Source organism: Passer domesticus, chromosome 11 (assembly GCF_036417665.1).
Source record: "Passer domesticus isolate bPasDom1 chromosome 11, bPasDom1.hap1, whole genome shotgun sequence".
Classification (NCBI taxonomy): Eukaryota; Metazoa; Chordata; class Aves; order Passeriformes; family Passeridae; genus Passer; species Passer domesticus.
The window spans coordinates 8,986,349-9,012,923 of NC_087484.1; the positions used below are offsets into that span (position 1 = coordinate 8,986,349).

The 26,575-nt window shown below is 42.2% G+C and overlaps 1 protein-coding gene across 3 annotated transcripts in view; it reads right to left on the reverse strand.

The window, feature by feature from the left end:
* Positions 1 to 26,575, reverse strand: part of DIS3L2 (DIS3 like 3'-5' exoribonuclease 2) — a 179,853-nt gene that overhangs the window by 148,020 nt on the left and 5,258 nt on the right. For 2 of the 3 annotated variants that reach the window (XM_064385523.1, XM_064385524.1), the window contains 4 exons: positions 13,171 to 13,329; positions 12,742 to 12,884; positions 7,495 to 7,548; positions 3,275 to 3,376 (listed from right to left, as the gene is read on the reverse strand). In XM_064385523.1, the coding sequence (XP_064241593.1) occupies positions 3,275 to 3,376; positions 7,495 to 7,548; positions 12,742 to 12,884; positions 13,171 to 13,329 (458 nt within the window). Of the gene's footprint in view, positions 1 to 3,274; positions 3,377 to 7,494; positions 7,549 to 12,741; positions 12,885 to 13,170; positions 13,330 to 13,889; positions 14,111 to 26,575 lie in introns of all 3 variants that reach the window. The other variant, XM_064385525.1, reaches the window with a different exon arrangement.

The following is a 26,575-nucleotide window of genomic DNA, read 5'->3' on the forward strand; positions in this document are numbered from 1 at the left end:
GGACAGGAGAGGAACTTCTGAAACGCAGCCTCCAAATGCGGTCACCGCAATGCAGACTGCTCAAGCCTGGCAGGAAGCTGATGGCCACCTCCTTCAGGAGAGCAAGATAACAAATATCAGGGACAAAAGGTCTCTCCTTCAAGTTTGTGGTGCCACACTGAAATTGCTGGCTCTTCATTAGAACTAATAGTAAGCAGAGAATTATGAGCTGACAAACTGATCATCACTGAAGAGCGCGCAGCTCTCCCAGCGGTTGTGTGAACAAACAGAGCTTTAAGAGCAGACAGAAAAGCACAGGGAGGACCACAGTAGCTCATCCAAGCAATTGATGCACATGCTGGGAAGGACACGATGTTGAGAAATTCAAGCCTGATAAATTTCCCACCACTGAGCCAAGAAGTAGAAGGCTGAAGAGAAAAAACATTGCTGTCTCTCTCAAGAAGGTATTACATAAAGTATAACCACACATCCAGAGTATTTCACCATCCCCTTACATTTCACTGTGGCATTTATACCTGTGTATAGGGTCCCACCATTACAGTTCAGTGGGACACAGTATGTCCCTGAAGAAAATGCTCTCCAGCTGGTGTCTCTTCCTTCACAGGCACTTCACCTGCAACGACCAACTCACCAGCGATAGGGCAGCTCCTAATTTTCTCAGTAAAACAGGTTTCCCTGTCCACAATCCATAGCTTCTTACCAGTCACAGGTTTTCCCTTTTCCTCCCATTTACAGATATAAACTGCCGAGGTGCCAGCTAAGTCCTGCCTTTACTGGAACACAGCAATACACTGTGACTGCAGGAGAAGGTCCATGGAACCACCTGCACTAGCAATGGGAAAATCTTCCCTCAGAGGACCCAGAGGCCATCCAAGGTGCTGGAAACCCAGAAGGCACAGCCTCAATGCTGAAACAACAGCCTTATCTTGTGTAAGAAACTGGTACAACAGCAAAAAACACAGCTCAGTTCTTGGTGGAGCACAGGCTAATATGTTGGGAATACAGAACGATAAAAATAATCAGCACACACATCTCAATCCAAACAAACCAATATGTACAAAGCCTGTAAAGCCTCCTCTGAGAGCATCTGTTATACCATATATCTGATTTACATTTTTCAGAGAAACAACTGAAGCTCTTCAGCTTATTCCAAAGGCCCAATGGGAAGGAGAAAACCCTCAATACACCTAAGTGGCAGCTTTACAGCAGCATGAGACTAAACAAATGGAAAAACCTAAAATAGGTTGTGACAGTTTATCATTAATCAGTATGAATTACTTGGCAGAAGGCAGTATCTTTCAGTGCAACTTAGTGGCACCTTTCCCAAAGAACTAATACAAACATGAGTACATAGCAAGAGATTTGGGGAGCAGGGGAAAGGGATGTCATCGCTGATTGAGTTGTTGATGGCAAGAAACAAAAAATGAGACTACACAGGGCAGCACCTGTGTGACTGAAAAACATGACTGGCATGTTCCAGCTACTTCATTTGGCAAGGGTAAATTGACCACAGAAGAATCATAATCATATTACAAAACACTCAAGGTCTTTTGAATAGCTTCCTTGCAGTCAGATGCCACTTCTCTAACAGTTCTATTTATTCATGCATTTTGCCAGAACAGGGATAACATTCTGAATCCTTCCTCTTGTATTCATAAAATATCATTACTGTTGAACATATGAAGGTATGAGAATAGAAGAGAGAGGCAGAGGCATTATCTTTGTTTAGAAACAGATACAAATGGAAAACTGCAGACAAAGCTTCCAGCTAAGGCAATCTCTATCAAGCCTACAAAGAAGCCCTTGTGCTGGCAAGTCCTGGCAAAGGATCCAAACATCCAAACTATTACATTTTTCCATCTATATGAAATAGTTTAATAAAAAGATAACTTGCCTATATGGAATTGGTAACTAAAACACATAGTTATCAACACAGTTTTAGTGAACTCTGACTTGAAGTCTTGAATAGCTATCGAAGAAATTTTGCTTTCACCCTCAAAACTGGTTCTCAGAGATTACCGAGATAGCAGCAGACATCTTTCTTTTATTTGTATACCTGTAATACCTTAGAACCCATTGATGATTGCCTTTTGTATTGGGTTTAGTTTTGTGCTCACATGTGTCAACAAATACTCAGGTCATTCCCTCATTTTATGCATACTTAAAAGGAAGAGACAAGTTCTAATATGTCTCAAACCATCATTTCAATTGTTATTAGATTTAACAGAATAGGTAGAAGGTTCAGCAAATGACCAGACCTGGCAAGAAGTCTTGCATTTGCAAGTCTAAAACCACATAGCTTCAAACAAAGACAGGCAGAGAAGTTAGCTAGACTGAGTAAAAGCACCAGGCCAAAGTAGTTCAGACCAGCCCCCATTCTGCTGGAAATATCCTTACCATTACTTTTGACCAAAAGATCTACAACAGTCCTTAAACTCTCAAGAAGAGTTCAAAAACCATGTTTGGAAAACAATTTGTGGTGATTCTGTCATGCTTACATGTAAAAGCCCATGTTAAAATTGTAACTGTAGCTTCACCTCCCAGCAACTAGAGAAAAGGAGCAAAAACTGCTCTTGCATAGAAGTGTTAAAAGATAAACCTGCAAACGAGATAAAATTATCCAGATATTTGGAAGGACAAAGTTTGATTGGGGAATGAAGTTTCATCAGTGAGGGGGAAAAAAAAAAAAAACCCAGACAGTGATCTTACTGAAATCCTCAGACATGAAAATGAAAGCAATTGTCCCACATTTGTATTGCTCCAGTCATTTCACACATGCTTCATTCATGTTAGAAGGGTATTACCACAAAATCTGGAGCAGTGACAAGATAAGCTTTTCATGGACTGAGGACCCAAAAATTAGAGACAGTTAATCATAACTAAAGCTTTGTGAACAACACTTGTCAAATACATGAGCAATTGCAAACACCTACACAGTGCTATCCAAAACACCACAGCATGAAGACAGCCAAACAGCAGATACCAAAAGTCACCTCTGACAACTGTGCTTGGAATCAGCCTGATCATCAGACTTCCCCATACAGGGATAATGAAGGCCATTCCATGCAAAGAATGAGGTGTCAATGCCTCAGGTATCACTTCTTCCAAACATTGTAACGGATGAAGTCTTTTAATCAACAGCAGCATAAACTCAATTTAGCTAATGTGATCTGTAGGAAATTCTCTGTTCTCTCTCTCAGGCCCTACAAGTTTAGAAATGAAAATTGTAATCAACTCTTTCTCTCAAATCACAGGAAAAATACACTGAACTGACCTTCCACTGATCCCTGGGCAGCAGCTTCACCACCACGATGTCACCGTTCAGGGCTCTGTTGCGAGCAACCACTCCATCAATGAAGATATCACGGCTCCCATCCTAGTCAAAGAGGAAGAAAAGTAAGTGCCAGACCAAAACATATTAAATCATGGCTGTTATGGGGTTTAAAACACTGCCATCAAGAAAGACACACACCCTGGTGAGGCAAACATCCTGCAGTTGTGCACAGGAACAAAACAGATTCACCATATGCCCTTTAACATACAGGAACTTTTAGCAAATGAGCACCTTTGTATGGATGTGCCAGTACAGTAGTTCCACACTATTTACCACTATTTACACAAGACAGAGCCAAGCCCTCAAGATGTGTTGTCTCAGTTCCTCTACAGTTATTCTTGGGAACAGGTAGAGAGTTTTCTGCTGTCACATCTCTTGACACATTCATTTCCCACCTCAAACATTCAAAACCAGTGTTCAGAGCAGACAAGTGTTCAGAACTGTTCACAAGGCAGTCTCTGCAGTGCTCCATGCAGAGCTCCAGCTGCTCTCCTGGTGAGCTGGGAAAGCAGGGACATGCAGCTCCTGGATCAGCAGAGCACTCTGTGAAGGTGGTCTGGATTGTGGTGAGGGATGCAATCTCTTCTTTTTCAAATGAGTTAACGCCATATATTCTGCATTTGGCACAATTTATGTTAGAAGGTATCCCAAATAATGACAACCATAGATGCCAACTGCAAGCCAGGAGATCTTTTACTGTAACAGACATGTCTGGACACCTTCTCTGAATATTCTGGGTTAGCGTCCTTGCACAAGAGCCTCTACTAATTGCACACACTATGATTATCCACCCCAGACATGTTTGGCATTCTGTTACTCTAGACTTAGTTTGGGAGATTTCCTTCATGGGGTGAACAAAGTTTCCTGAAGATGCCAACACAAAGATTTTAGTTTTTAAAGGATTGCCAGTTTTGTTGGTTTTTTTCCTTTTGATAATTATTGACCGTGCTCTCGCTGCTTTCATTTCTGCTTTCCCATAATTCAGTATACAGAAAATTCCATGTGTCTGTTTACAGTGCAATGAACATGTCAAACAGTGTGAGCATTTAGTACCAATATGACCAGTTTAAACAGTTTTTCTGAGGAGAATTATCTTTTCATAGTTTTGAGGTACAAAAAAGGAGGTTGAGTTTCTTCAGATTAGAATTTCATTGTCTTTCAAAGAAAAAAACAGCCTCATAAGACTTAAAGTCTTAATCACAACTTCAGCTGTTTCTCAGACACTCCTGAGTTTTATATGCGTGAATAAATCCAATCAGAGCTACCAGCATGCTCAGTGTCCAAGAAAAACTTCTTTTATAACCTGAAAACATGAAGCCCAAATATCACATAAGTATCTTACTCTGCTTAGATACCAAAACAATAAAAGGAAGAACCTTGCCATGATGTGAAACTAAGGCCGTCCTCCAAGAGACCAAATTACTCTTAGAAAGAAAAGCAGCAGCAGCAGCTCAACAGCTGTGTGAAAGCTGCCTCCCATGACAAGATGCAGAAAAATTGCAAAGCCTCTTGGACCAACATAATTCAAATTGGAAACCGTTCTCTTCAAAAAGCCAGATTTTTTACACATGGTCTTATTCCTTATTTCTCCCCACTCTTTCCCTTCAGCTCCAGTTCTTTACCTCAATCCATCATATACATAAAAATGAAATGCTCAAAGTCACTTTCTAAGGCAAATTCCTGGTTTCAGTTAGAGTTTTTCTTTTGTCTGCACCTGTAGCTGCTCTGTGCTGCAGGACACAGGCTGGCATTTGCAATAATTTGCTCTACACTTTTTTTTCCTTTTCTCCTGTGTCCATGAAAATACAAGACATTTTCTTCCACTCCCTGTAAAGGTATCTGATGTATCACACCATCTGGTAAAAGCTTCATTTCCACTGTCTGCAAGAGTCTTGTCTTTATTGCACCCACACATTCTCTTTCCAAACAATACCTGTATATATACATATACACAAATCTAGATACGTGTGTGCACACCTATTTTACAGCAGTTAATTTCAACATCTGCAACAAAGCTTTAATTAGAAAATTGCCATCAGTTTTGGTTTTCCCTCCAAAAAGAAACATTTCTATATCTTGAGCTCCAGGCTCTCAACTGTTGGGTGAACTTACGCACTTCCAAGAAAATTTGTGCACTTTTTCCTCTGCACAGCTGACACTTCAGATTACTAATGCAATTAAAATGGCACTGAATGACAACAGAACACAACCACTTGTGAAGTCTCAGCTGTCCCTGGGGTGCATCTACTCTGTCAGCCACAATGGCCTATAGACTTCCACAGCCCCTCCAGGGAGCACAGGGCTCTCTCTGCAAATATCTCCAGCAGTGCTCCCTATCCTCCTCTCACAGAGATCTGCAGTACTTCCACCTGCTCTGGAAGTGTCTCTCAGAAGCACAGCACAGCTCCAGTCACTGTCACTCATGCTCAGCAACACCATCCTTCACAATGACACCTCAAACCACACCACCCTGCACAGGGAACACATGAGATGTGAGGCAGAGATTTAAATTCTTGGGGTGTGTTCTCTGGGTAGCTTCAAGAAAAAAACCCTGGGCCTTCCCCTCAACTCTTCATGCAACAACGAGAGAAGGAGACAGAGCACATGTGCAACACGAAACACACAGGGACTTCTGGTGTCAGAAGGTGAACAGCTGTTGCATTGAACTCCATGAAGCCATGGCCAAGTCATAGCTGAAGTGAAAGGGGTATAGTGCCCTCATCAACAGCAGAAAAGAAAGGGTGATTTTTCACAGCTGCAGCTCTTGCAGCATCTGGTCATGATGGGAAGTGCTGCAGAACACCAAGGCTGCAACCCCTCCATTATGGTAAATCACGTTATACAAAGGATGAGCTTCCCAAAGCATCTGTCTTAAAGGACTGTGCCTACGTAAACCAGAGTCATCTTCATCCAGGTGTAGATTCTGCTGGTTCTGATATTCATCTCCACAAAGGGCAGAAAAGTAGAAAGATAGCTGAGATAACCACCTCTGCTAGCCCTCCTTAATGTATGCATTCCTGCACACAGAACAGGCACAAGGCAGCAGCTGGACACCAGAGGGGCGATTAGGGGTAAAGCCTCACATCCAAATAACTCATGAGAGTAGCTGAACTTCTCTTTTAACCTTGCATTTGTAAATTCAGAGAGTATATTTAACAGCTTATACTTACCACACCTACAAGGACACCTGGCAAAAGAAGGATCAAAGTTCCTTTCTTACACACTTCCCTCCTGATGTACCAGAGAGCTGGCTGTACTTCCTCCTCTAGTTAATGCTAGTGTATTCTCTGCAGCCCCAACCTTTTCCCATCGCTGTAATGCCAACCTTCTCTAACAAAGCTCCAAAACATTGCCCTAAATCAACAACATAAACTGAAAAACACCATGAATTTCAAGGCTTTCCCAAGCCCCAAAACAATAGCACTGTCAGTAGCAGGGAGAACAACATAATCAGTGTTTCACTGTCTCAGGGCAGGCTCTGCCTTCTCATCCCCACACCAGCAAAACATTTCAATATAAAACTCTCTCATTAACAGCAACACTTTGACCAAGTCAGCTCCAGATAAAAAGCATTGGCTGTGCCAGCTGTGAGGTCACCTTCCCGACTGGAAGGCCCTGAAATTGCAAGAGTTCTTCTTTTCTGTCAAAATAAGGAAAGAAGAAAGAAGAGGTGCAAGGCAGTCCCATGTGGCAGAAGCACATCCCAAGCCAACCAAGATACAGCCTGTGCCAAAGCGGGCACATGAAAAGGAATCACGCATATTATTTCTGGAATGACTTTTCAAATTAGCTCATGCAGCAGATCGAAAATGGAGAGCATATTTGTTTAGGGAAGATTAACTTAAATCAGTGGAAAATCTATAAAACCTCTGCAGCCATAAACCAAGGGTTTCTGATTACGCTATCTGGTGGTCCTCAAACCTGACTTCAGCTGGTCTCTGTGGGACCCTGCAGTATCCCCAACTTCAGAACCAGCAAAGCGTTTCTTTGAGGTATGAGAAAGTGGGATTTGGTTGGGAATATTTGGTATAAAAGAAAATCCAGATTGTGTTCATTTATTCCAACTCGTTCACCTCTGAGTGACCTTCTGTGCACAGCATAACTCCTATCTTAATACACCTTTACTTATGAACTTTAAAGCATTATAAAATTACACTTACTGGAGATGGAATGAAGGCTTCATGGTACTTCTTAGGATTTATTCTCAAGGGTCCCTTAAAAAAAAGGAAAGAAGGAGAAAGATTATGCCTGAATCTTATTAATTTTATTTAACACCAGTTAAATTAGAGAGCTGTGGGTAATATATCTACAGTGAAACATGAGAGATACATCTAAATTTCCATTATACATTTCAAGTCTTGACAACTTAGCATCCAAGCAATTTCAAGCCAAAAGGCGGTTTCATGATAGGCTTAAGCTGATCTACTGCAGTCTGTCATCAAAGAGATGTTGAATCATTAGTTGTTGCTGCTACTGGGTGAACTGAGGATCCAAGCTCTCCTGTTCCTTTCACACATTTTCTGCTGAGCATCCACCAGCTTTGTTAACAATTGGATAATAGAAACAATTTGGCTTGCTCTGTTTTGGAAAAGGAGAATGTTGGGTTTGCTTATTTTGGAGGATGCAAGTAAAGAGGAAGAGAAAAGCTGAGCTTGCATGGCAGCAGGTATCATTCTTATGGGGCTCTGGCTGCTTAGGCTGTTCCTGCAAACAGACAGCAGCAGTAACTGTGATAATAAAGTACATTTCCAAAAAAGAATTTAAAGGATTTTCCAAAAATAAACATTTAAAGTCTACAGGATTAAATTCTGTTTAAACATACTTAAAGGCAAACTATCTTAAATACATTTGAAAATTCCATGGTCTATCTATTTCTGCTTTGTTATCTGCCAATTTAAAGGCCAAGTCACCTGCAACAAATTCGTATCAACCTTCCAAAGTAAACCAACCAGTTTTGCTGCTTGCACTCATGTCCATCCAAGAGAAAGGCAGAGCCAACCAAAGCCTTATAGGCTACACATTTGCATCCCAAAAGTATCCTGGAAACTGGGATTCAGGTGACTGCAGTTCAAACTGACAGCATTTGAATCTTATGGGAATGCTTCTTAGGAACCTGCCTTCCAACAGGCTTCTGCTCTGGGAAGAAATTTTAGAAATTTCTCCACTTGTGTATTTGAAGTAATGTTAGCCAATTTATTATATGAACAGATTCCATCTGTTTGCACTTCTGTGTTAAGCAATCATTGGAGCATCTCACAGGAATTGCTTCCTTAAAACTTTATTGCGGCAAATAATTTTTTATGTACTCTGGGAGACACTCAGACAATAAGGAAATCAAGCTGATCACATGTGAAAGTTTTGCTGCCTTGAAGAATTCACAGATTTATAAAGACTTTCCATTGCATTTATTTGCTAAAGTTTACCAGCAAATACAGAATTCCAGATTACCAGCAGCATGTATTCCATACTCTTACATACTATTTGAGTACTTTGCTGCACTATCTAATTTTATGTCTCACATAACTTGTACTAACAAGGACACTTGCCCCTATGGCAGGCATAACCCAGGACAACAGCACAGAAACAAAGATGACCCACTGAGAGAAACCCTGGCGTATTTTATGCTTAAGCAAAGTGAGAGCTGACTTGCTGTCATCAGTTTCTATTAGCACTGGTACCCACTGATGGAAAACTCTCAATGGTTGGCCTCCACCTATTTCCCAGAATCAGTCATCAGAAGCTGCTACAGAGAAAGGAAAAAATTGAAAGGGACTGCTGCCGTGTTTGACAATGAGTCAATTCCCATACGTGGCTCTATCTACCAGCACTAAGCAGATGAGGGGATATCCTGTTTTCCTCTGCACAGTCCCTTTGAATAGTGTGGGACAGCTGTCAATCAGTCAGGTGTAGATGTCAGTCATGCACATGAAAAATCAGGGTTTGTGTCCATGGCCCAGAAGGCATCAGAGCAGCAACATGACCATGAATGCCCAGCTCCAGCAAACACGTAGAGGAGCATGGTGTTACCACATTTATTGTGCAGCCTGTTTATCTGCATTTTATATGCACTACCTAATTATGATCAGCATTAGAATTCTTACGTCAAGTAACATTAAAAAACTTCAGTTCTTTCTTTAAGCAAGAAACTCACAAAATTTATCTTAGAAAGCAGATGGGCCCTATTATCTGTGCCCATGAAAATCCTATTTACAATGTTGTACATTTCACGCTGTGATATCATATCTGGAACCAGTCACTCTCCCCATCTGCAATGAACAACTGTTCTCATATGTGTATTAGGGGGTGAGGATTTGGCTGCAGAGTCTCATGATGTCACACTAATGTTGTATTATTTTACAATAGCTTGCAAATAATAGCTGCTATATTTATCAATGTTTTTCTGTCATTAGGGCTTTTGTTATGAAAGGGAAGAACAAGGTCTGCAGGAAGGTTTCTAAAACATTTTCTGATGATTCAAGGCAGCTTCACAGACTCTTGCCAATAAAGTTTCTAACCTTACTGAACTTTCCCAGTGAGACACAAAAGGGTCAGAATTTCTCAAGCTGCTTTGCTAAACGCAGGGCAGGCAGTACTCAGACTAAACTTCAAGCATCCCAAACCAAGCAGTTTATAACAACTATTTTAACACATATGTCTAGGTTCATTTGTATGTACAAAACATCAAAAAAACGTCAGAGTTCACAAGTATCAGATTGCTACCAAGGCTTCCTTTGAAAAAACAATCCATGAAAACCAGGGAAACCCCAACTTTTGCATCCACAAAAGCTTTTCAAGGAACACCACCCTTTCAACAGCAAAGCAGGCTCTGCATCTCTGTTCACTCCACCTGACCCCAGCAGCCCTGCAGGGAGGGTCTGGGAGACACTGGAGGCGTGGAGCAGACATGAGTTTCTGGCTGATGCTTCAGAGGATGATTAGAGTCCTTTGGGTCAATGCTCCTTCATACACAGCCTGATTTCATCTGTTGTGTATAACCATCACTGTGCACTCACAGAAGGATGCAGGAGTCATTCAATCTTGTTTGCCTTCAGGCTACCCAGCATGTTTCCACCAACTTGATACTCCTGGGGTTTGCTCCCTGCAGTTTGAAGGGCAGGGACGTGGGAACTCTGTGCACTCCTAAGTGCCTGAGCTCAGATCCCTTTTCTTGCAGAAGGACGCTTCCGGACACGTGGCATGACAAAATGAATCCAGGAATCTGCAGGTCACACTTCTGCTACTTATCAAAACATGACTAATGCCAGATACAGCACCAGAAGCCATCAAAATCAATACTACTGTCACACGTCAGCACCCATAAAGATAACCTTTCACCCTTCCTGATCTAGGGCTGCCTAACCGTGGCACTTGTGTGTCAGCTGAGCAATCTCAGGTTTGTCAGGAGTTTCTGTGGGTTGGACTTTCAGGAACACTTCGTTGCACAGCTGCATTGCCAAGGTCCTCCAAGAATCTCAGTGTTATGGTAGGCTCTTTTCTCCCTAACAGAGCTCTCAAATTCTCATCCAAATATTTCTAGGATGCACCGGGAGACAGCCCATGTTCAGAGAGTCATGCTGCCTGGGAGCACTCCAGTTTCCTCAGGACCATCAGATGCAGACCAATAGGTTTGTCCTCCCTTTCCATAGGCTCCTGTGGAGCCTTTTTAGAGGTTACCACGCCAGAACAATGCCCTGCTTTTGGGGATTAACACAATGGGGATGTGTTCATTCTGTCTCTTGCCATTGTAGGAAAAAGCACTGAATATTCATCCATTCACTAAAGCTGCTCTCAGGATCTCACCTATCCTGGTTGAGGCTGCAGTGATGAATGGTCTTGATGAAATCATAAGGATGAATGAACTGAAGATGAGAAATACTGAGCTGGGATGCCCATGATCTAACACTCAGCTCTGAATTAATAAATCTAGCTTCTACAGTCTCTATTGTTTCCCTGACATGTGGAACAGGATGAAAGGAAAACAGACAGAGCCTAAGAAAGCACATATGACTCTTCCAGTTATGCAGCACATGACCTGGAGTAGACACCACACATTTACAAGAATTAGGGATTCCTTTGCCAGGGATCATGCAATCACAGGTCCGTGGGGACTCAGCATTTCAATGGGATTCTCAGGTAGTAGTCATAGCCTGATGTGCCTCATCTGCAGCTGCACTTGACCTCATAGGCAGTCTACACACACTGCACTTAACACTATCAGGCTGTCTTACCCAAAAAAGGTGCCAAAAACACTCCAGAAGGTAAGGCAGAAGCTTTAGCTGATGCCATATGCCAGTGCTGCCAGGAGAGAAGCCACAGCCTAAGGCTCCCACTTCCTCTCTCACCATTTGCTTCCCATTGCAGAAGTCTGTGATGGTCTTTAAAAATGCACTGGCCTAAGGTCCAAGTAGCCCAGTGGACCATGCTGATCATCAGCAGGGATATGATTTCTCTCAAAGCTAAGAGTGCATGCGATTGGTCTTCAGGATGGAATCAGGCAGTTTTTTATGTAAAATCCTCATCACACCTCCAGAGATTATGCCATTATAATGATATACAAGAATTACTATAAAATTATTTTAAAAAACCAAACAAAAATTGAGGTGATGTCATTTGAGACTCCAGTGTATTGATTAAAGTAAGTATCATAACCCTACCAATACTACACCATTAATCAAATGGCAATGGACCTGTGTGTGTTTGGGTTAACAAAGCCTCAGTGTGGATATTATGCCTTCATTGACTTCCACCTGCCTTTCTTTTCCAGCCAGTCTGATCTCACTGGGATGCCAGGTGTGTCCTGAAGAACATTACACCATGTTGAAGACAACTATGGACATGGTGCAAGGATGTTATCTTCTTCTCCATCTCAGCCCTGCCAAGCTTCATGTAAATCTTCTCTATCCAGCAGATAGGACAGCAGGTCCACCCCCACATTCTTTAGAAAAGAACTGCTGCCTACTGATGGCTGCAGTTTTGCTGCTTCAAAAAGAAGCACAAACATTTTCGTAAGAAATTTCAGCAAGAGGTATCTTGCTAAGGGTATTTGTTTTTGCTTACACTGACACAGAGGCTGCCAGCAACTGCTGTTGTTTTGAGCATCATGTGTAAAAGGAAGTGTCTCCCCAGTAATGACCATCATGGCCAGGAGACTTCAACAAGAACTCTGCAATTTATCCCTAGAGTGGATCAGGAATTTTACAGAACATGCAATCAAACAAAAAACTACTTCAGAGGAATGTAGGAGGTTCCATCCCACTTGTAGAACATCCTGAGAAAGGGAAAATATCTTCCTCTGGCATCTACTAGTGCTACATCAATTCCCTGTCATCAACTGCTGCTGATTTCCAACAACTGCCTGTGGTTTCCACACTTATCACAAGAGCATGGACACTGTACATTTCATGCACCTGAATTAGCTCTCCCCTTTTCAGTCCTGCTGAAACATCTTCCCTTGACACGTAGGCTTCAAATATACTCTTCCTCCTTCCTCGAGTAGGTTTATTTAGATTCTTTCTTTCACCTGATGTTGGGACAATAGCATAGGATCCTCCTGCAAACAAAAATTCAGAAGTGTTACCTTGCCCACCAAACAGGTCTGTGTACCTTAACAGAATCTGTATGCAAGTTTTAAAGTTGAACTTCTGAGAACAGTTTGCCTACAAATACTGGCACCCGACTTAAGAACACCGAAAAGCCTGGAATAATCATATTTTACAAATAATCAACAATCTTTTACAGCTCATTTTAAAGTCAATAGCATTCATCCCAGCCCATTTTTAAAGCACAGGCTTCAAGGCAGCTTATTCCTGAAGCGTGTACACACACTCCTTTAATACCTCTGGGAGTTCCCAGTTGTCTGGGATTTATTCTGCTGTCTGAATTGTTCATTGTTTCTGTCTGCGATTCAGAGAGTTGCCTCTTCCTATCGAAGTTCTGGGGAGTTCTTGCAGATTCAGAGTTGTTTCTGGTCCTTGCAAACCCTCTTTTTTCTGCACCTGAAATCAAATACAGGTTTGAAATAACAAGGAAAGGAAGAGGAACCCCAGTGCCAGCTTGTGGTCCTGGTGAAGCTCACGGTCTCTAGTTCTTCAGTACAAGTTACAACCATGAGTCACAGCCTTTATCCAAGAGAAACAATGTCTTCATTAGTTCATTTGTAATCTGTTGGCTCTTTGGGCTTCGTAATACACCACTAACTTATTTTAGCATAAATAAAACGCTGGAAATTACGATGCTAAAGTTGGATACAACCCTTCCAAAATCCTGGGAAATTCATTAGAGCACATAAAATGTGAAATTGTTAAACTGTTTCCAAAGTCTCCACCCCATTAAGCCCCCAAGTAGTGAGAAAATATAACCTCCCTACAACTTAATTAAGCAGGTCAGGAATCAAGGAGGCAGAAAAAAATTAACAGCCCACACTGGAGTTATTAACTTTGGAGCTACCAGAGGCAGCACGGTACACAAGGACACCAGAAAGACGTGCCAAAGCTCCAAATGTCCAGCCTGCTCAGAATAGGCCACAACCATATGAAAATATTCTGCAGAGACTCATCCCTTACTTCCCTGCCATCACCTCAGCCCCTTCCCTACAGCCAGGAGAGCAAGCAGCAGCTTCCAAAGCGTATGCCAACGCTGTTCCACGGATCAGCACATTGGAATGCAACCCAGCGCCGCGCAGCTGCCCTCTTGGCCCTCCACCTGGATACTGAACATGTCATCACAGCTTTGCCTTCCAGCCCCTCCTGGCTACGCTCCCTGGGTCCAAGCTTGTACCTGCAAGTCAGAAAACGTGCAACGCCAACTTATTTGCTACGGTGCTATCCAAGTTACAAGGCAAATTTTTTACCTATGGTATCCTTCTCAAACCAAATAGCAGATTGCTTCACAGCAGCGGAAAAAAAAATGTTTTAAAGGCTGTACTTAAGCAAAGATCTTTAAAAAATATGGTGCAACAAGAGAAAACTGCTACTTTGCCCAGTCACAGAGAAAAAGCAATATTTGTATATATAATAACAGGCAAATCAGCAGGAGGGAGGGATCCTCCTAATTCAGGAGGGAAGACACCAAGACAGACAGAGGGACAACTGAAGGTGCCAGCTCAGACCAGTCCAGGAAGAGATTACACACCACAGCAGTGTCTCCAAAGGGGAAGCTGAAACAAAGAGCAGGCTTCTGTTTTCAGTCACAATAACATAACATAGTTAGGCCTTTTTCTACACAATCAAGCTTTTCACACTCTGAGGGTGCTTCCAGGGCAAAGACTGTTTGAGGAGGCTGCAGCTGTAACATGGCAAATTTAGCACAGCAGCAAATTTGGGTTTCAGTGAGGCAACGCAACCTGTATGGCTCACATAATGAGATGGAACTAAAATTAACTGATTTGCAACTGCCTAATGAACTGATTTACAAATGTCCTAAGGGTCAAGTTAAGTTTAAAAACAGACACCAAAAGTAAAAGTACAGACTAGAGAATTGGCAACACAATTTCCTCCTGGATATGTTTTCAGAGACATTTTGGTGAAGGAATCTGACTTAAGCTGCAACAGGCAGGATTTTAGGCTGCTCACAGAGAGGTCATGCAATCTGCTTCGTTGGAGGTTCTTAAAAATAGGTGAGACAGACGTCTGCCAGAGTTGGTCTAAGAAGAGTAGTTTTTTCCTTGAGGTAGTGAAATGGATTACACGAGCTCGTAAGGTCCCCTAAAGCCCTCGTTTCTATGACAGCAAGTCACAGAAAATACTACTATGAATTAAAGACCCTGGGATAAAAAGGAGGCTAAAACTTAACATATAATTAAGAAGGACCTGAAAAAAAAAATAAGAGCGCATAATACTAAAATGCAGAGGGGGAAAGCAAAAAAATATCTCATTAATTGGGTAGCAAGCTAAGAGCCAGAATTAGGCACGGCAGAGAAGAGTTCTCCAAAACTTGGCTTGTCCAATGGTTCAAAAAAATTTGGGGCCCCTACAGTCAAAATTAATGTACAGCAACAGCAAAGGGTGGAGAAGCATCTCTGTGTGATAAAAGCAGACATGCAGAAAGGCATCTGCACATTTTCAGCACTTTAACCTTGGGCTTGCTCTGTGAAGGGATTTTTTCATTTTCTCAAACTCAAAGACAAAATTCACTCAAAACAACAAACTCTGCTTGAACATGGCTGGCCTGCACAGCAGTTTACACACAGCCACTTCGGATAGTATTTGACCCCCTTGGCCATGGCATTTATGGCTAAACAAAGCCACCCCTGTTACAAAGCCACAGGCAACTGTCACAATTAGCATTCAACTGGAACACGTCAAATTCTGCATGACTCTAATCTCTTGTATTTCTTCTTTTAAAAGAAAGAGACCTAACTACAGGTCACCATCTGTTTCAACTAGAGTCAGTATTTGCTTCTGCAATGCACCTGTCCCCTAAAACTGAAAGTTAAAAATACCTCTCAAGATGGGCCTTCCTGCTGCCCCCACTGCCCAGCATCAATATTCTGATGCATAAACAGACATCATTCCACAAAGCAAACCGTAACTTGACTACTCTACAGCATAGGATATATTGAGACTATTCCTTCTGAAAAATCTATCACAAACATGGTTAAATCCTATTCCAACACCACATGTGTCAGTCTTACATTTTCCTTGGTGTCACAGTTGAGTGATTTGTAAGATAGAACAAAATCTCTCATGGCAGGATGTCACACAAAGTAGTAACACATTCTAGGCATTAACATAACCAAATACTAAATAAATTATTAAGCAATGAATACAAGAAAAAATTTAAAATCATTTCAGTGGAAGGAAGACTAAAGTGCAGAGCTGAGGTTGGCTGGTCCATCCTAACAGAAGACTTGAAGCAACCACAGAGCACCAAACACATCTGCTGTGCAGAACCACTCAGGCCTGAACACAGAGCAATTCTAGTGCACAACATGTAAATATTCACAACATGCAGCAAATGCAACACGTTTGGGTGGTTATCTGGCTGCAGAGATGATGTAGAGATGCTCCCTGTGGATGCAGCCAACATTTGCCTGGGATTTCTAGATATTTTGCCATTTTCAATGGGATATGACAAAGCACTAATAAATTCAGGAAAGGTGGTTGACTGTTCCATATTTGAAGTCCTCTGAAGGGAGATTTGGGTTGAAAAAATCCCAACACCTGCACCAGGCATGGAGGCTCCCTATAAAAATGACAGAGGGACACCTAAATAGGACCAGCAGTGCCACCAGGGAGCAGGGAAACCCTTCAAACTAGCCAAAGGGAAGCACCTGTGGGAAGCAGAAACACACAACTCCCACCTCCACAGCCAGAGAGGCGTGAAAGAAAAGTGGGTGCATTCATGGGCTTTCAGGACAGCTCACAATCAGCCACTCAGTTTTATTCTCATCATGGACACCAGGAAAAGAAGCAGAAAGGATGCAGCGGCTGGTTGAGCTATGCTGGAAGGACAGCACTGGAGCTTCATCCAAAATCCAAACCACCTCATCTCCATCACAACAATGACATCACACAATGGCACATTTTGGTATTTAAACCTAAGTACCTATTAATCTTTTCTCATTTGGGGTGAAAAAATGCATGCAGGCAGCTTCCCAGAATAATTGATCTGGCTTACAGTAAGAGTGAAGGCTAGATGTTTTAAATCAGCTTATTTGGACATAATTTATACAAAATCACTCTAGAGTTTAGCTTTTGAAAAGTACTGCATTTAATTAAATTTACATCTATTAGTCGGTTGATCAACTAGATGGTCAACTAAATCAACTAAAATGCTCAACTAAACATGAAGTTAGCAAGGCCAGAAAGTCTTTAATTTTATATTAAAATTTGCATATTGCTTTTCATAAGAAAGAATCAAGACCCTCAATTTTATTTCCCAAAAATAAAACATTCTAACTGCCCTCTCACACCTGACAATCTCTTTGATTACTGCCAGCAGAGAAGGAAAGTAATGCTGAATCTTTATCAGCACATCCATGACAACTCCCATCCAGGATCCAGCAAGAACCAGTTTTACTTGAGAGATCCAAGTGACTTTCAAGATAAGGAGATCTTGGTATATTTTCTCCCTTTCCTACCAAAGGGCATCTACCCTTTCACCAGACATTTTCACTTCCAGCTTTCCATCTATATTATTTATGTAGATACCTACAATAGTCAGGCAGCTCCCTGGGGTGGGCAGGACTGTGAAAGCATCACAGCAGTGCTGGTAACACCTCTGCAGTGTCTGACTCCCCGACACTATCTCAGCATGGTTCTTTTTACATTAAAAAAAAAGGAATTTATGTTGGGCAGAACAATATTGTTTAAAGATTGGACAGAACAATATTGTTACAAACTTTTACAATACAAAATACTTGCATCTGCTATCTACTTTTATCAGTCCATGATTGGACACCAACACGTACACTAACTTTGCTATTGCTGAAAGGATTTTCCATGGCTTCCCAGCATTAGATCATGGTCTAGCTATGGCAAGGAATCTTTGGAAAACCCTGTTTTCCAGTGAGCATAAGCGTGAGAAGAAACAGAAGCAGAACCCCCAGAACTGGTAACATGCAATAGAACAATTTGTTATCAGTTAATGAGACACTCTTAACACAAAGTTCCTAAATATTTGTCCATATTTCTACAATGTTCCACTTCATTGCTGACTCGTTTCAATGACTTAAACCAATTTCCTTCAAAACTTCCAAGTAATTCTTCAAGACAATCCAGCTGTGCACTTAGTAAGAGATGATAAGGACACACCCATGATCTTGAAGAAATGGCAGCTACCAAAAGAAGAATCACCCAACACAGCCCCTAGCCCCAAAAGCAGAAATTAACCAACCAAAGACAAAAAGAACTACCCTGATATCAGCCTGTGGTTAGTCTCACACTCCCATTTAAAACAGACTAGGTTAAATACAGCAAGAGAGTTGAATAAAGCATGTTCCTGCTCATCCTTACTAGAGATTTAATGAATTAGTGTCTAACCACAAGGCAGCCCAAGGCATCACCTCACAGATCTGTCAATTCAAGTTGGCCCTTGACTCCTGGCAGAGCTGACAAAGCAAATTTTAGAAACCATCAAATTTGGTCTTTTAGCAAATGAATACTCTCCAAGAGCTGCCAGGAAGTTCTATCTGCAACTTTACGAGGCACTATGGATGCTGATGTGTAACAGTGTGTATTAATAGTCTCAGTACCAAAGTTCAGCCAACACAAACTCTGCCTTGTTTTGGAAAGACATCTGGGACATTAAAAAGTCCACAAACCTACACAGCCCCTGAGCAACTCATCTCAGGTACTTTTGTGAATCTGTCTCTGCACAGCTTTGGTGAGCTGGGGGGACACAGCTCCTGGCTGGGAGCTCTGGACAGGCACAGACCTACTGCTGGCACTGCAGTACCAGGCAACTGCCCCCTTCATTCTCCAAAGGCAACCAACTCTGCCAGCAGAACACACTTTGCCAGTACAAACTGCACTAACATCGGGGTGGTTTTGCTACGATCCCTGCGTCTGCCCCTTTCATAGACTTAAGCAGGCAATTTCAGAACTATTTGATATTTTCTGCAGCTCAAAGAAGCCTCTAGAATAATTCCCTCTCAAAATTTAAAAGCCAAAATGTGTTTGTTAGATTGTTTTGAATTTCTAATGCACCAGTGACATCCAGTAGATGCCGTATTATAAAAGTGATGAAGTCAAAAATGTCCAAGCACTTAAATGACTACTACAATATCCGGGATCAAATTACCACACACAAGCAAAAACAACAGGCAAAACCAACAAACACCATTGAAGTGATCTCAAATGTGAGTTATGTCAACAAAAACACTGGTCACATGCAGGCCAGAAGTAACAAGCTATTTATGTTTTGCAAAATATTTTGCGGATTTAAGAGATTAAATGCCCAACTAATGGTAACAGCCAAATCCTTTTTGGTTCTATTTAGTTTTAAAAGGAAAAACACAAAGACAGCTGTTGGTATAGCTGCTCAGGGAAGGAGTTCTGTACCAGCAATTAAAAAGATACTCCTTGGAATCAATCTCTGTGCTGGAGCCCCAATAATACACATACAGGACCAAACACCATCCACCACATTCACTGAAAGCACAGTTCTGCTTCAGCCTATGTTAGGAACAGTCGAGCTTCCACATTTCTCTAAACATGAGGTAAAAGAGTTCAGAGTTCTTGGACAGCCTTGGAACAGAACCACTTCCATGCATTTTACAGTATCTTGAAGCCAAGAGCTTAAATAAAGTAGATGGCTCAAGATTAAAGACAAAGCAATAGAGACAAATGAGGATGTCATAGGAAAGAATTCATTAGGGATGTAGGAGTGGAAAGGCAAGACTTGGTGATATATTATCAGTTCAGTGATGTTTCATTGCAACAGAGACCTGCAGGAGATAAACATGGTAGGCAATATTTCAGATGCTCAATCTGGAGTCCAAGAGAAAATCTGAGAGTGCGTTCTCCTTATCACAAGCAACTAAAAGAAGATCCTTCTTTTCTCATGAAATGTAAATTCAAAGAATCTTAAACTGGAGGTTCTGCAGCACATTCCTCTGCTTGGTCCAAGCCAGACCATGATCAGCTGCAGCTTGATCATGTTAAAGCTATGAATCCCTACAACATTGCTGTGAGCTCAAAAGCAGCCAAGGAAGTGAACAATTTGAAATTATCGTAATAATTGAAAAGGAGGGAAAACTTCCGGGAAGGGAATATCTTGGTGGAACTGGAAAAGAATGGTAATGTAACAGCACTGTAGGGATTTAGGCAGATGGCAGATTGCATAATTAAGTTTAAAGTTAATTAAACAGTCATTCAAAGAAGAGAGACAATGCAAACCTACATTTACATGCACGGGCTCAGCCAAAATGCAAATTCTATGCAAATGTCCTGAACTGAGTGGATGCTGTCTTGAAATCCAGCTGTCAGAAGCAGCTCCCAGGCCCCCCAGCCTCACTAATTGACCCATTATGATAGGCCACCAGGGTCCAGCCACAGCATAAATCTAAATGCAACTTTCCACCATGCAGACAAATCAAAATAAAATCAGAAGACATCATGTTAAGTGAAGGCCTGTCCACACAGCTCTAAAATGAGTTCAGGAGTAATTCAAAGGACTGAAAAAGCCCAACTGGTTACCAACAACTCTCTACAACATCACACAGCCTGAGCCAGCCAGCAGGCTGTCTATGGGCATGGCTGTGTTTGGGCACCAGCACACTGGGAGCCAGGGGTGCAGCCATCCAGGAACAAACCCAGAGAGCTCTCTCACCCTGCCTCTTTGGAAAGGGTGATTCTCCAAACAGCTTTGGAAGAAAGTCTGCCAAAATCTGCACAGAAGAGTTGAACGTCCAACAATAAAAGAACAAAGGGAACCCTTACCACATGGGAAACAAGTTGGCCACAGACAGGCAGCCTATCCCCCAGCCCGTGAGTCCAGGTGGGGAAACACAGGCTGTCATGGTTTGTGAGGGAGTTCTTAGGGCCATGAGCTGCCTTTGGAAGGGACTGTGCCACGGCAGCTGATCATAAAAGATTCAGACATCCAACACTCTTACAATGAAATACCGAGGAAGAAACACGCTGAATGAAGGTAGCAAAAAAGTGGCACATCCATGGATATTAAGGGAAAGTCAGACATAGAGAGAGATGCTCATTTGCAGACTCATGAAAATGAGGTAGAAAGGACACATATGGTGGAAGGCACATGTTGCCACTGCTCTTTTGCTTTGAGCTGCACATACGTATTAAAAACTCCTGTGGCTGCATGTCCCCAGATTTCAATATGGAACTAGGGAAAATAGCCTTGCTGACTTTGGCTTTCAGAAAGGGCCCAGGCTTTGAAAAACTGAAATGAAGAAAAATGCACAATGGATTCTTTCTGCTGCTGAAAACAATGCTGTGGAAACTGCTCCTGATCGCCAAGATCATGTGCTCACGACACCATGCTTCCACTTCCAAACACTTCCAAGCATCCTCATGCTTGCAGGCTTTTGACTTCAGTAACTCTGACAGTAATTGCAGTTTTATTCAATTCCTCAGCAGGGTTTGTGTTGTAGGAGTACTACAGAAGTGCAGGAGCCAAGGATACCATTCCAGGCTCTGAACGAAGGGCTGGTGACGAAACTCATTTAGTAGCAATAGACTAAAAGTTTATCAAAATAGTTACTGTGCTCCAGCTGCGTGCAGCAGAGCACTGGTGTTGTCAGGGAGGGGGTACATCTCTTTTGGTTTTCAGGACTCTCTGTGAACCTGCTCCACCCTGCTCCTGACCTCCTCACTACCTACTCCGCCTGATGACTGCACTCCTCCAGGCTTCCACTCCTGCCTTGGGATGTGGGTCAGGGCTGCTTCCATCCCCCTCGTCCTTCCATCTTCCCTAAACACATTCCACAATGCTTTTGCTCTTCGTTTTATCCTGCAACTACACTGTGAAAAGGCTTCTTCAAGACTTCAAGGAAAACACTTTAAAAACACAATATTGTGGAAGTTCTGTCTTTGATTTTTCTAGGCTTCAGTAGTTTGAGAGAAGCAAGTTGCTCAAAGATTAGAAGAAGCTAAGAGGCTTTGAAAAACAAAATACCTGACAGGAGGTGCTAACATACTAGAAGATATTAACAGCTGAAGAAATCAAAGAACTGCCTTCAGATTCCTACATATCCTGAGGTAACCCAAGCTGCTGCTGAATGTGTTCTTCTGCTGATGAACCATTCCCCATACTATACATTCAGTACAGTAGGTACATAAATCACAATCCCTAGCAGTGTGGGGGAAAATGCCTAAAAACATACAAACTGAACAAAACCACATTTTGGCCGCTGGCTTTTATTTGCAGAGAGGCTGGAATATTCTCCAAGGCAGGACATGCCCCATACATACATCTGTGGGCTGCAGCTGCTAGTGTTGACATTTTCCTTCAGCACCCTGGAATTTTTCTTTCTTTTTTTTTTTTTTTTGTCACAGAAGACATTATTTTATGCAATAGATCACAACATTTTGTTTTCCACCCTGCCCCAGCCAAGTCTCAATTCTCTAGCTTGGCTTTCCCCACAAGAGGGAGTTCGGGATATGCAGCTCAAAGCATTTCATGGTGCCGGTGAGCAGGGGATTGGGGTGGGAAAGCAAAAGATGGGCAACAGCATTTGGGACAGGAAAGGTAGGAGCAGAGTTGGAGAGGAAGACAGCAGAGAAAATCCACAGGCTAGAGAGGAACCACAAGAGCCTCTGAATTCAGCTGCAAAGAACTCGGCCAACCTACCTGGATATCCATGGTGAAGGAGACACTTGGACATTACCAGAATAACAGGTCAGACCTGACTGGGGTGCATCGCCTGACTGACCTCATGGACAGCAGAGGACAGAGGGCTTTTACAAATTAATTCCTGTTTGAATGACAGCATTTTTCAGAGGTGGAAATTGTTATCAAGGCTTCTAAACGTGCTAGTGACAGCTCACATACCACAAGCCTTGGTAAAACTGTTCCAATGGTCATTCACCCTCGCTGCTAAATTGTGCTGTATTTCAAGCCTGGATTTGTTTAGCCTCAAATGCATTATATCATAATCTGCTCAACTGAGCAGCCTATTATTGAACATCTGTTCCCCATGTAGGCAATTTACTGAAAACTCCCCTCCCCCAAGCATCTCTGTGATAACTAAAGCAGGGTTCCTCCAATCACTCACGATCCCAGCATTTTCATCTTCCCTATGGCTGTCCTCTGAGTATTCATCAATTCATCACCATCCGCCTCAAACTGAGGGCATCACCACAGGATACAGCACTCCAGAAGCTGCTGCTGCCGTGCCAAAGTCACACAGAGCCCATACTCCATCTTCCAATTCCCCTGCTCATACATTACCCTTTTGGCCACATTTCACAGGAGGAGGACGTTCAGCTGATTAATCCATCAAGAGCTCAAAACTTTTTTCCAAGCTGTTGCTTCCCACACTGAGTTCCTCGCACTGCTATCATGGCTCTGTGCTGGCAATCCAATAAATGGATTTTGTTTTGCCTGCTCCCAGTCCACCAAGTCATCCAGATGGCTGCCAGTAACTACCCCCATTATTCAATACTCTGCAAGTCATCAAAAAAACCCTTTTCAATCCTATTTATATATTTTCTTCCTGATGACTGACAGATGTATTAAAACAGCACAGGGTCAGGACATGACACTGCAAGAACCAGACACACCTGTTGGTAACAATTCTAAATTTATTGCTGCATTTAATTAATTAATTTAGTTTGACTAAACAGGTTTTAAACCATTGCACATGCGCTGTGATTTAATTAAGTTCACACACTAACATCCATTTTCACACCTTTGTCATCAAAACCCTAATCTCATAAGAAACTGACACTGAGGAGCTCAACAAGACGTTTGTTGAATAAACTGATGACAATTCGCACGAATGAAAATATTTAAAATAAATTAAAAATCATTTCAATTCTTTTATGAGTCTATTATTTTCCTAGGACCAACACCACACTGACAGGTATAGTTACCTGCACCACATAATGGGGGTTAGTGAGTAGAAAAAAAAAGTTAAAAAAAATAACAGGTTAACAGCAACAAGTACTTCCACTGAGGAACATTTTCACCTAAGCACTAGTAGGTGAAGGAAGCTCCTTCATTCACAGAGGTGGGAGCTTTGCTGCCAAATGCAAGGGCTCCTGCTGCAGCATGGTGTGCTTAGGGCTCTGGTAAAGGGCACAGAAGACAGTTATTAGATCACATATAAAAAACACAGTCCCTGCAAGGGCAAGATCTCATCTCCCCAAGAGAGGATACATCAGATATTAACTCACATACTATAGCTGATGTTTGCCAAAAAACATTAGTTGCACAAGATTCGGGAATGCAACATTTTTTCCTATCAAAAGCAAGAGAAATTTATGTTTGCGATGACGTTGCTGAACCATTAGAGAAAGGAGCATTCTATTTTTCATGTATTTTTCATATTTTTCATTTCTCAGATGGGGCCATACAGTAAATCCAGTTTTCCTTTCTCTCACATATCTTATTACTATGATTAACGTCATCTAAGGAACGTTACATTGAACCTGGCAAGATTAGCTACATTTTAAAGATTTCCACAGCAACCAACATTCTCCATTTATTGAGCTGATTCCCGTGGCCTTCAGGAGATTGCTGGCTCATGTTTACTGGTGCCAGATAGGGAGATAACAGCATTCTTGAGACCTGAACTTCACCACACAAGAATTGGAAGACTCAGCCACTAAAAAGTATGATTATGATTATCCCAAATTAGCATTACAAGAAAGGAAAAGCAGAAGCTGTGGTTCTTCCTCCAAAGTCCCCCCAGAGAAACAAAGGCAAACACACAATTATACTGCAGCATACCATGGGAAGACAAAATACCTGAGCTTTTGCCATCTTATTAAGGCTGATATTCTTGAGCAGCCGTGCCCATCAAACACACGGGAAAGCCAATCCAGGATATTTCCTTTACCTATCCCGAACCTTTTAAATGTCAGGATTGCAGCCACAAGCACAACACCAGCATCCAACAGCAACAATTGTTTTTAAAGCTCTGATGCTAAACACCAGCCTGCTTGCCAGCACCACTCCTTCGTGGAAGCTGCCCAAGTTGGTTAAGTACCACAGGCTGGGCAAATAAATGCCAAGTGTCAGACAGATTATAAATCAGAAAGGGCTGTGGAAATCTTCCACTGGTTCATGTTGTTACCCAGGAATTGTCTGCTTCTACTCAGGGGGCATGCTGACCCTAACAGATGGGCAAGATACCTCCACCACATCATAAACCTGAAGTTTTTAGTGAGAGGAGCCTCAGCAGGATACCTAGGGAAGCTGATAATGTTCTTCCCAAGGAAGCTGCCTGCATATACAGACTGAGACAATATATCCAGCCCTGCAAAATCTGAACCTACTTCAGAGCAATCAGCCTGGACCAGCATTCTGCTCCACCCAAGTTTCAACATCAACAAAGCCACCTCATTCCCAGGTACTCCAGCTCCCAAGATCCTCTGAAATCAAGAGGGGAGATGGTACTCCATGTTTGGAGGACAGTCCTTTCCTGAAGATGTCTGATTTCTAGGCTTTCCACCTGGGAATGTCCTATCAAACAGCAATTCTCCCTCAAAAAAAAAAGGCTAACAAGTGCATGTTCTCAAAATCCAACTGAAATCTTAGTGTTCCAAATAAAACATAGCACTTGTTGTAAACTACTTACTGACAAAGCAAAGCATCGCAAATATTGAAGTTCCACATAGCAGCCATGCAAATCTCAACTCCCAGCACATGACAGACAGATGCTGCAGAAAGAGTCAGCACTTCTGTCCTCAAGAAAAAGGAGGTTTTAAGCCCTTTACGACAACAATTTCACTTAGTCTGAAAGAATATTTTGATTACTAACTATGGGTTGAAGTGGAAAAGCCTTAAGAGCCTTTGATCAAAGCCAGAAAACAGCCCAAGGGACTTGATAATTTTCTGTTAAGGAAGTTTAAACCAAATTTTAGCACCCAAAGAATCTAGAGCATTGAATATTTAAGGGAAAATACCAGGAGGAAAATTGTATTAGATTAAAAACTCTAAGCATCACAATTTAAAGTGACATTTTAGGATTATTGTCTGGTTTACTGAGTTTTGTTTGGGAAGAAACCTGAGAGCAGGAGGTTTTACAGAGATTCTCCTTACAGAGGTTAAAACTGCACAGAAGGGAACAACTGTGGGATTCCTCTATCTGCAGCTTTGCTTTCCCAAATCCAAGAGGGCTGATGCCACAGAGGGAATCCAAGCTGCAGTCTCATGACTATGTCATGTTTCACACAAGGGACAACAAAGTTCTGTTCATACTCGGCTCTCTCAGCTGCAAAGCCTCCAAGAGCTAGGAGTTTCTATATGGAACTCCAGACAGGAACACATCAGCAGAACTGAGCTCCAGCACTCAGAGATGCCTGCTTGGGGCTCCATAAACCACTCTGCTTTCCTCTAAGACCACAGCAATCACCGCCACTGAAAGGACATTTTCACAAGGACCAGTCCCTTGCTGCCTACAGCCTGCCCCAGGGCACTCAAAGGGTTTTCACTGATCACTTATATCCACCTTCACTATTAGTTCCGCCAGTTTTAGGATCATTGCAAACCCCACCATGGCTAAGCCTGAGCTGAAGAGCTGTTAAGAAGAGGAGAATGAAATGAAATGGTATAAAGAGAGATGGTTGCCTTTGAGATTAGCTCAAAGAGCCTTTTGGAAAGCCTACA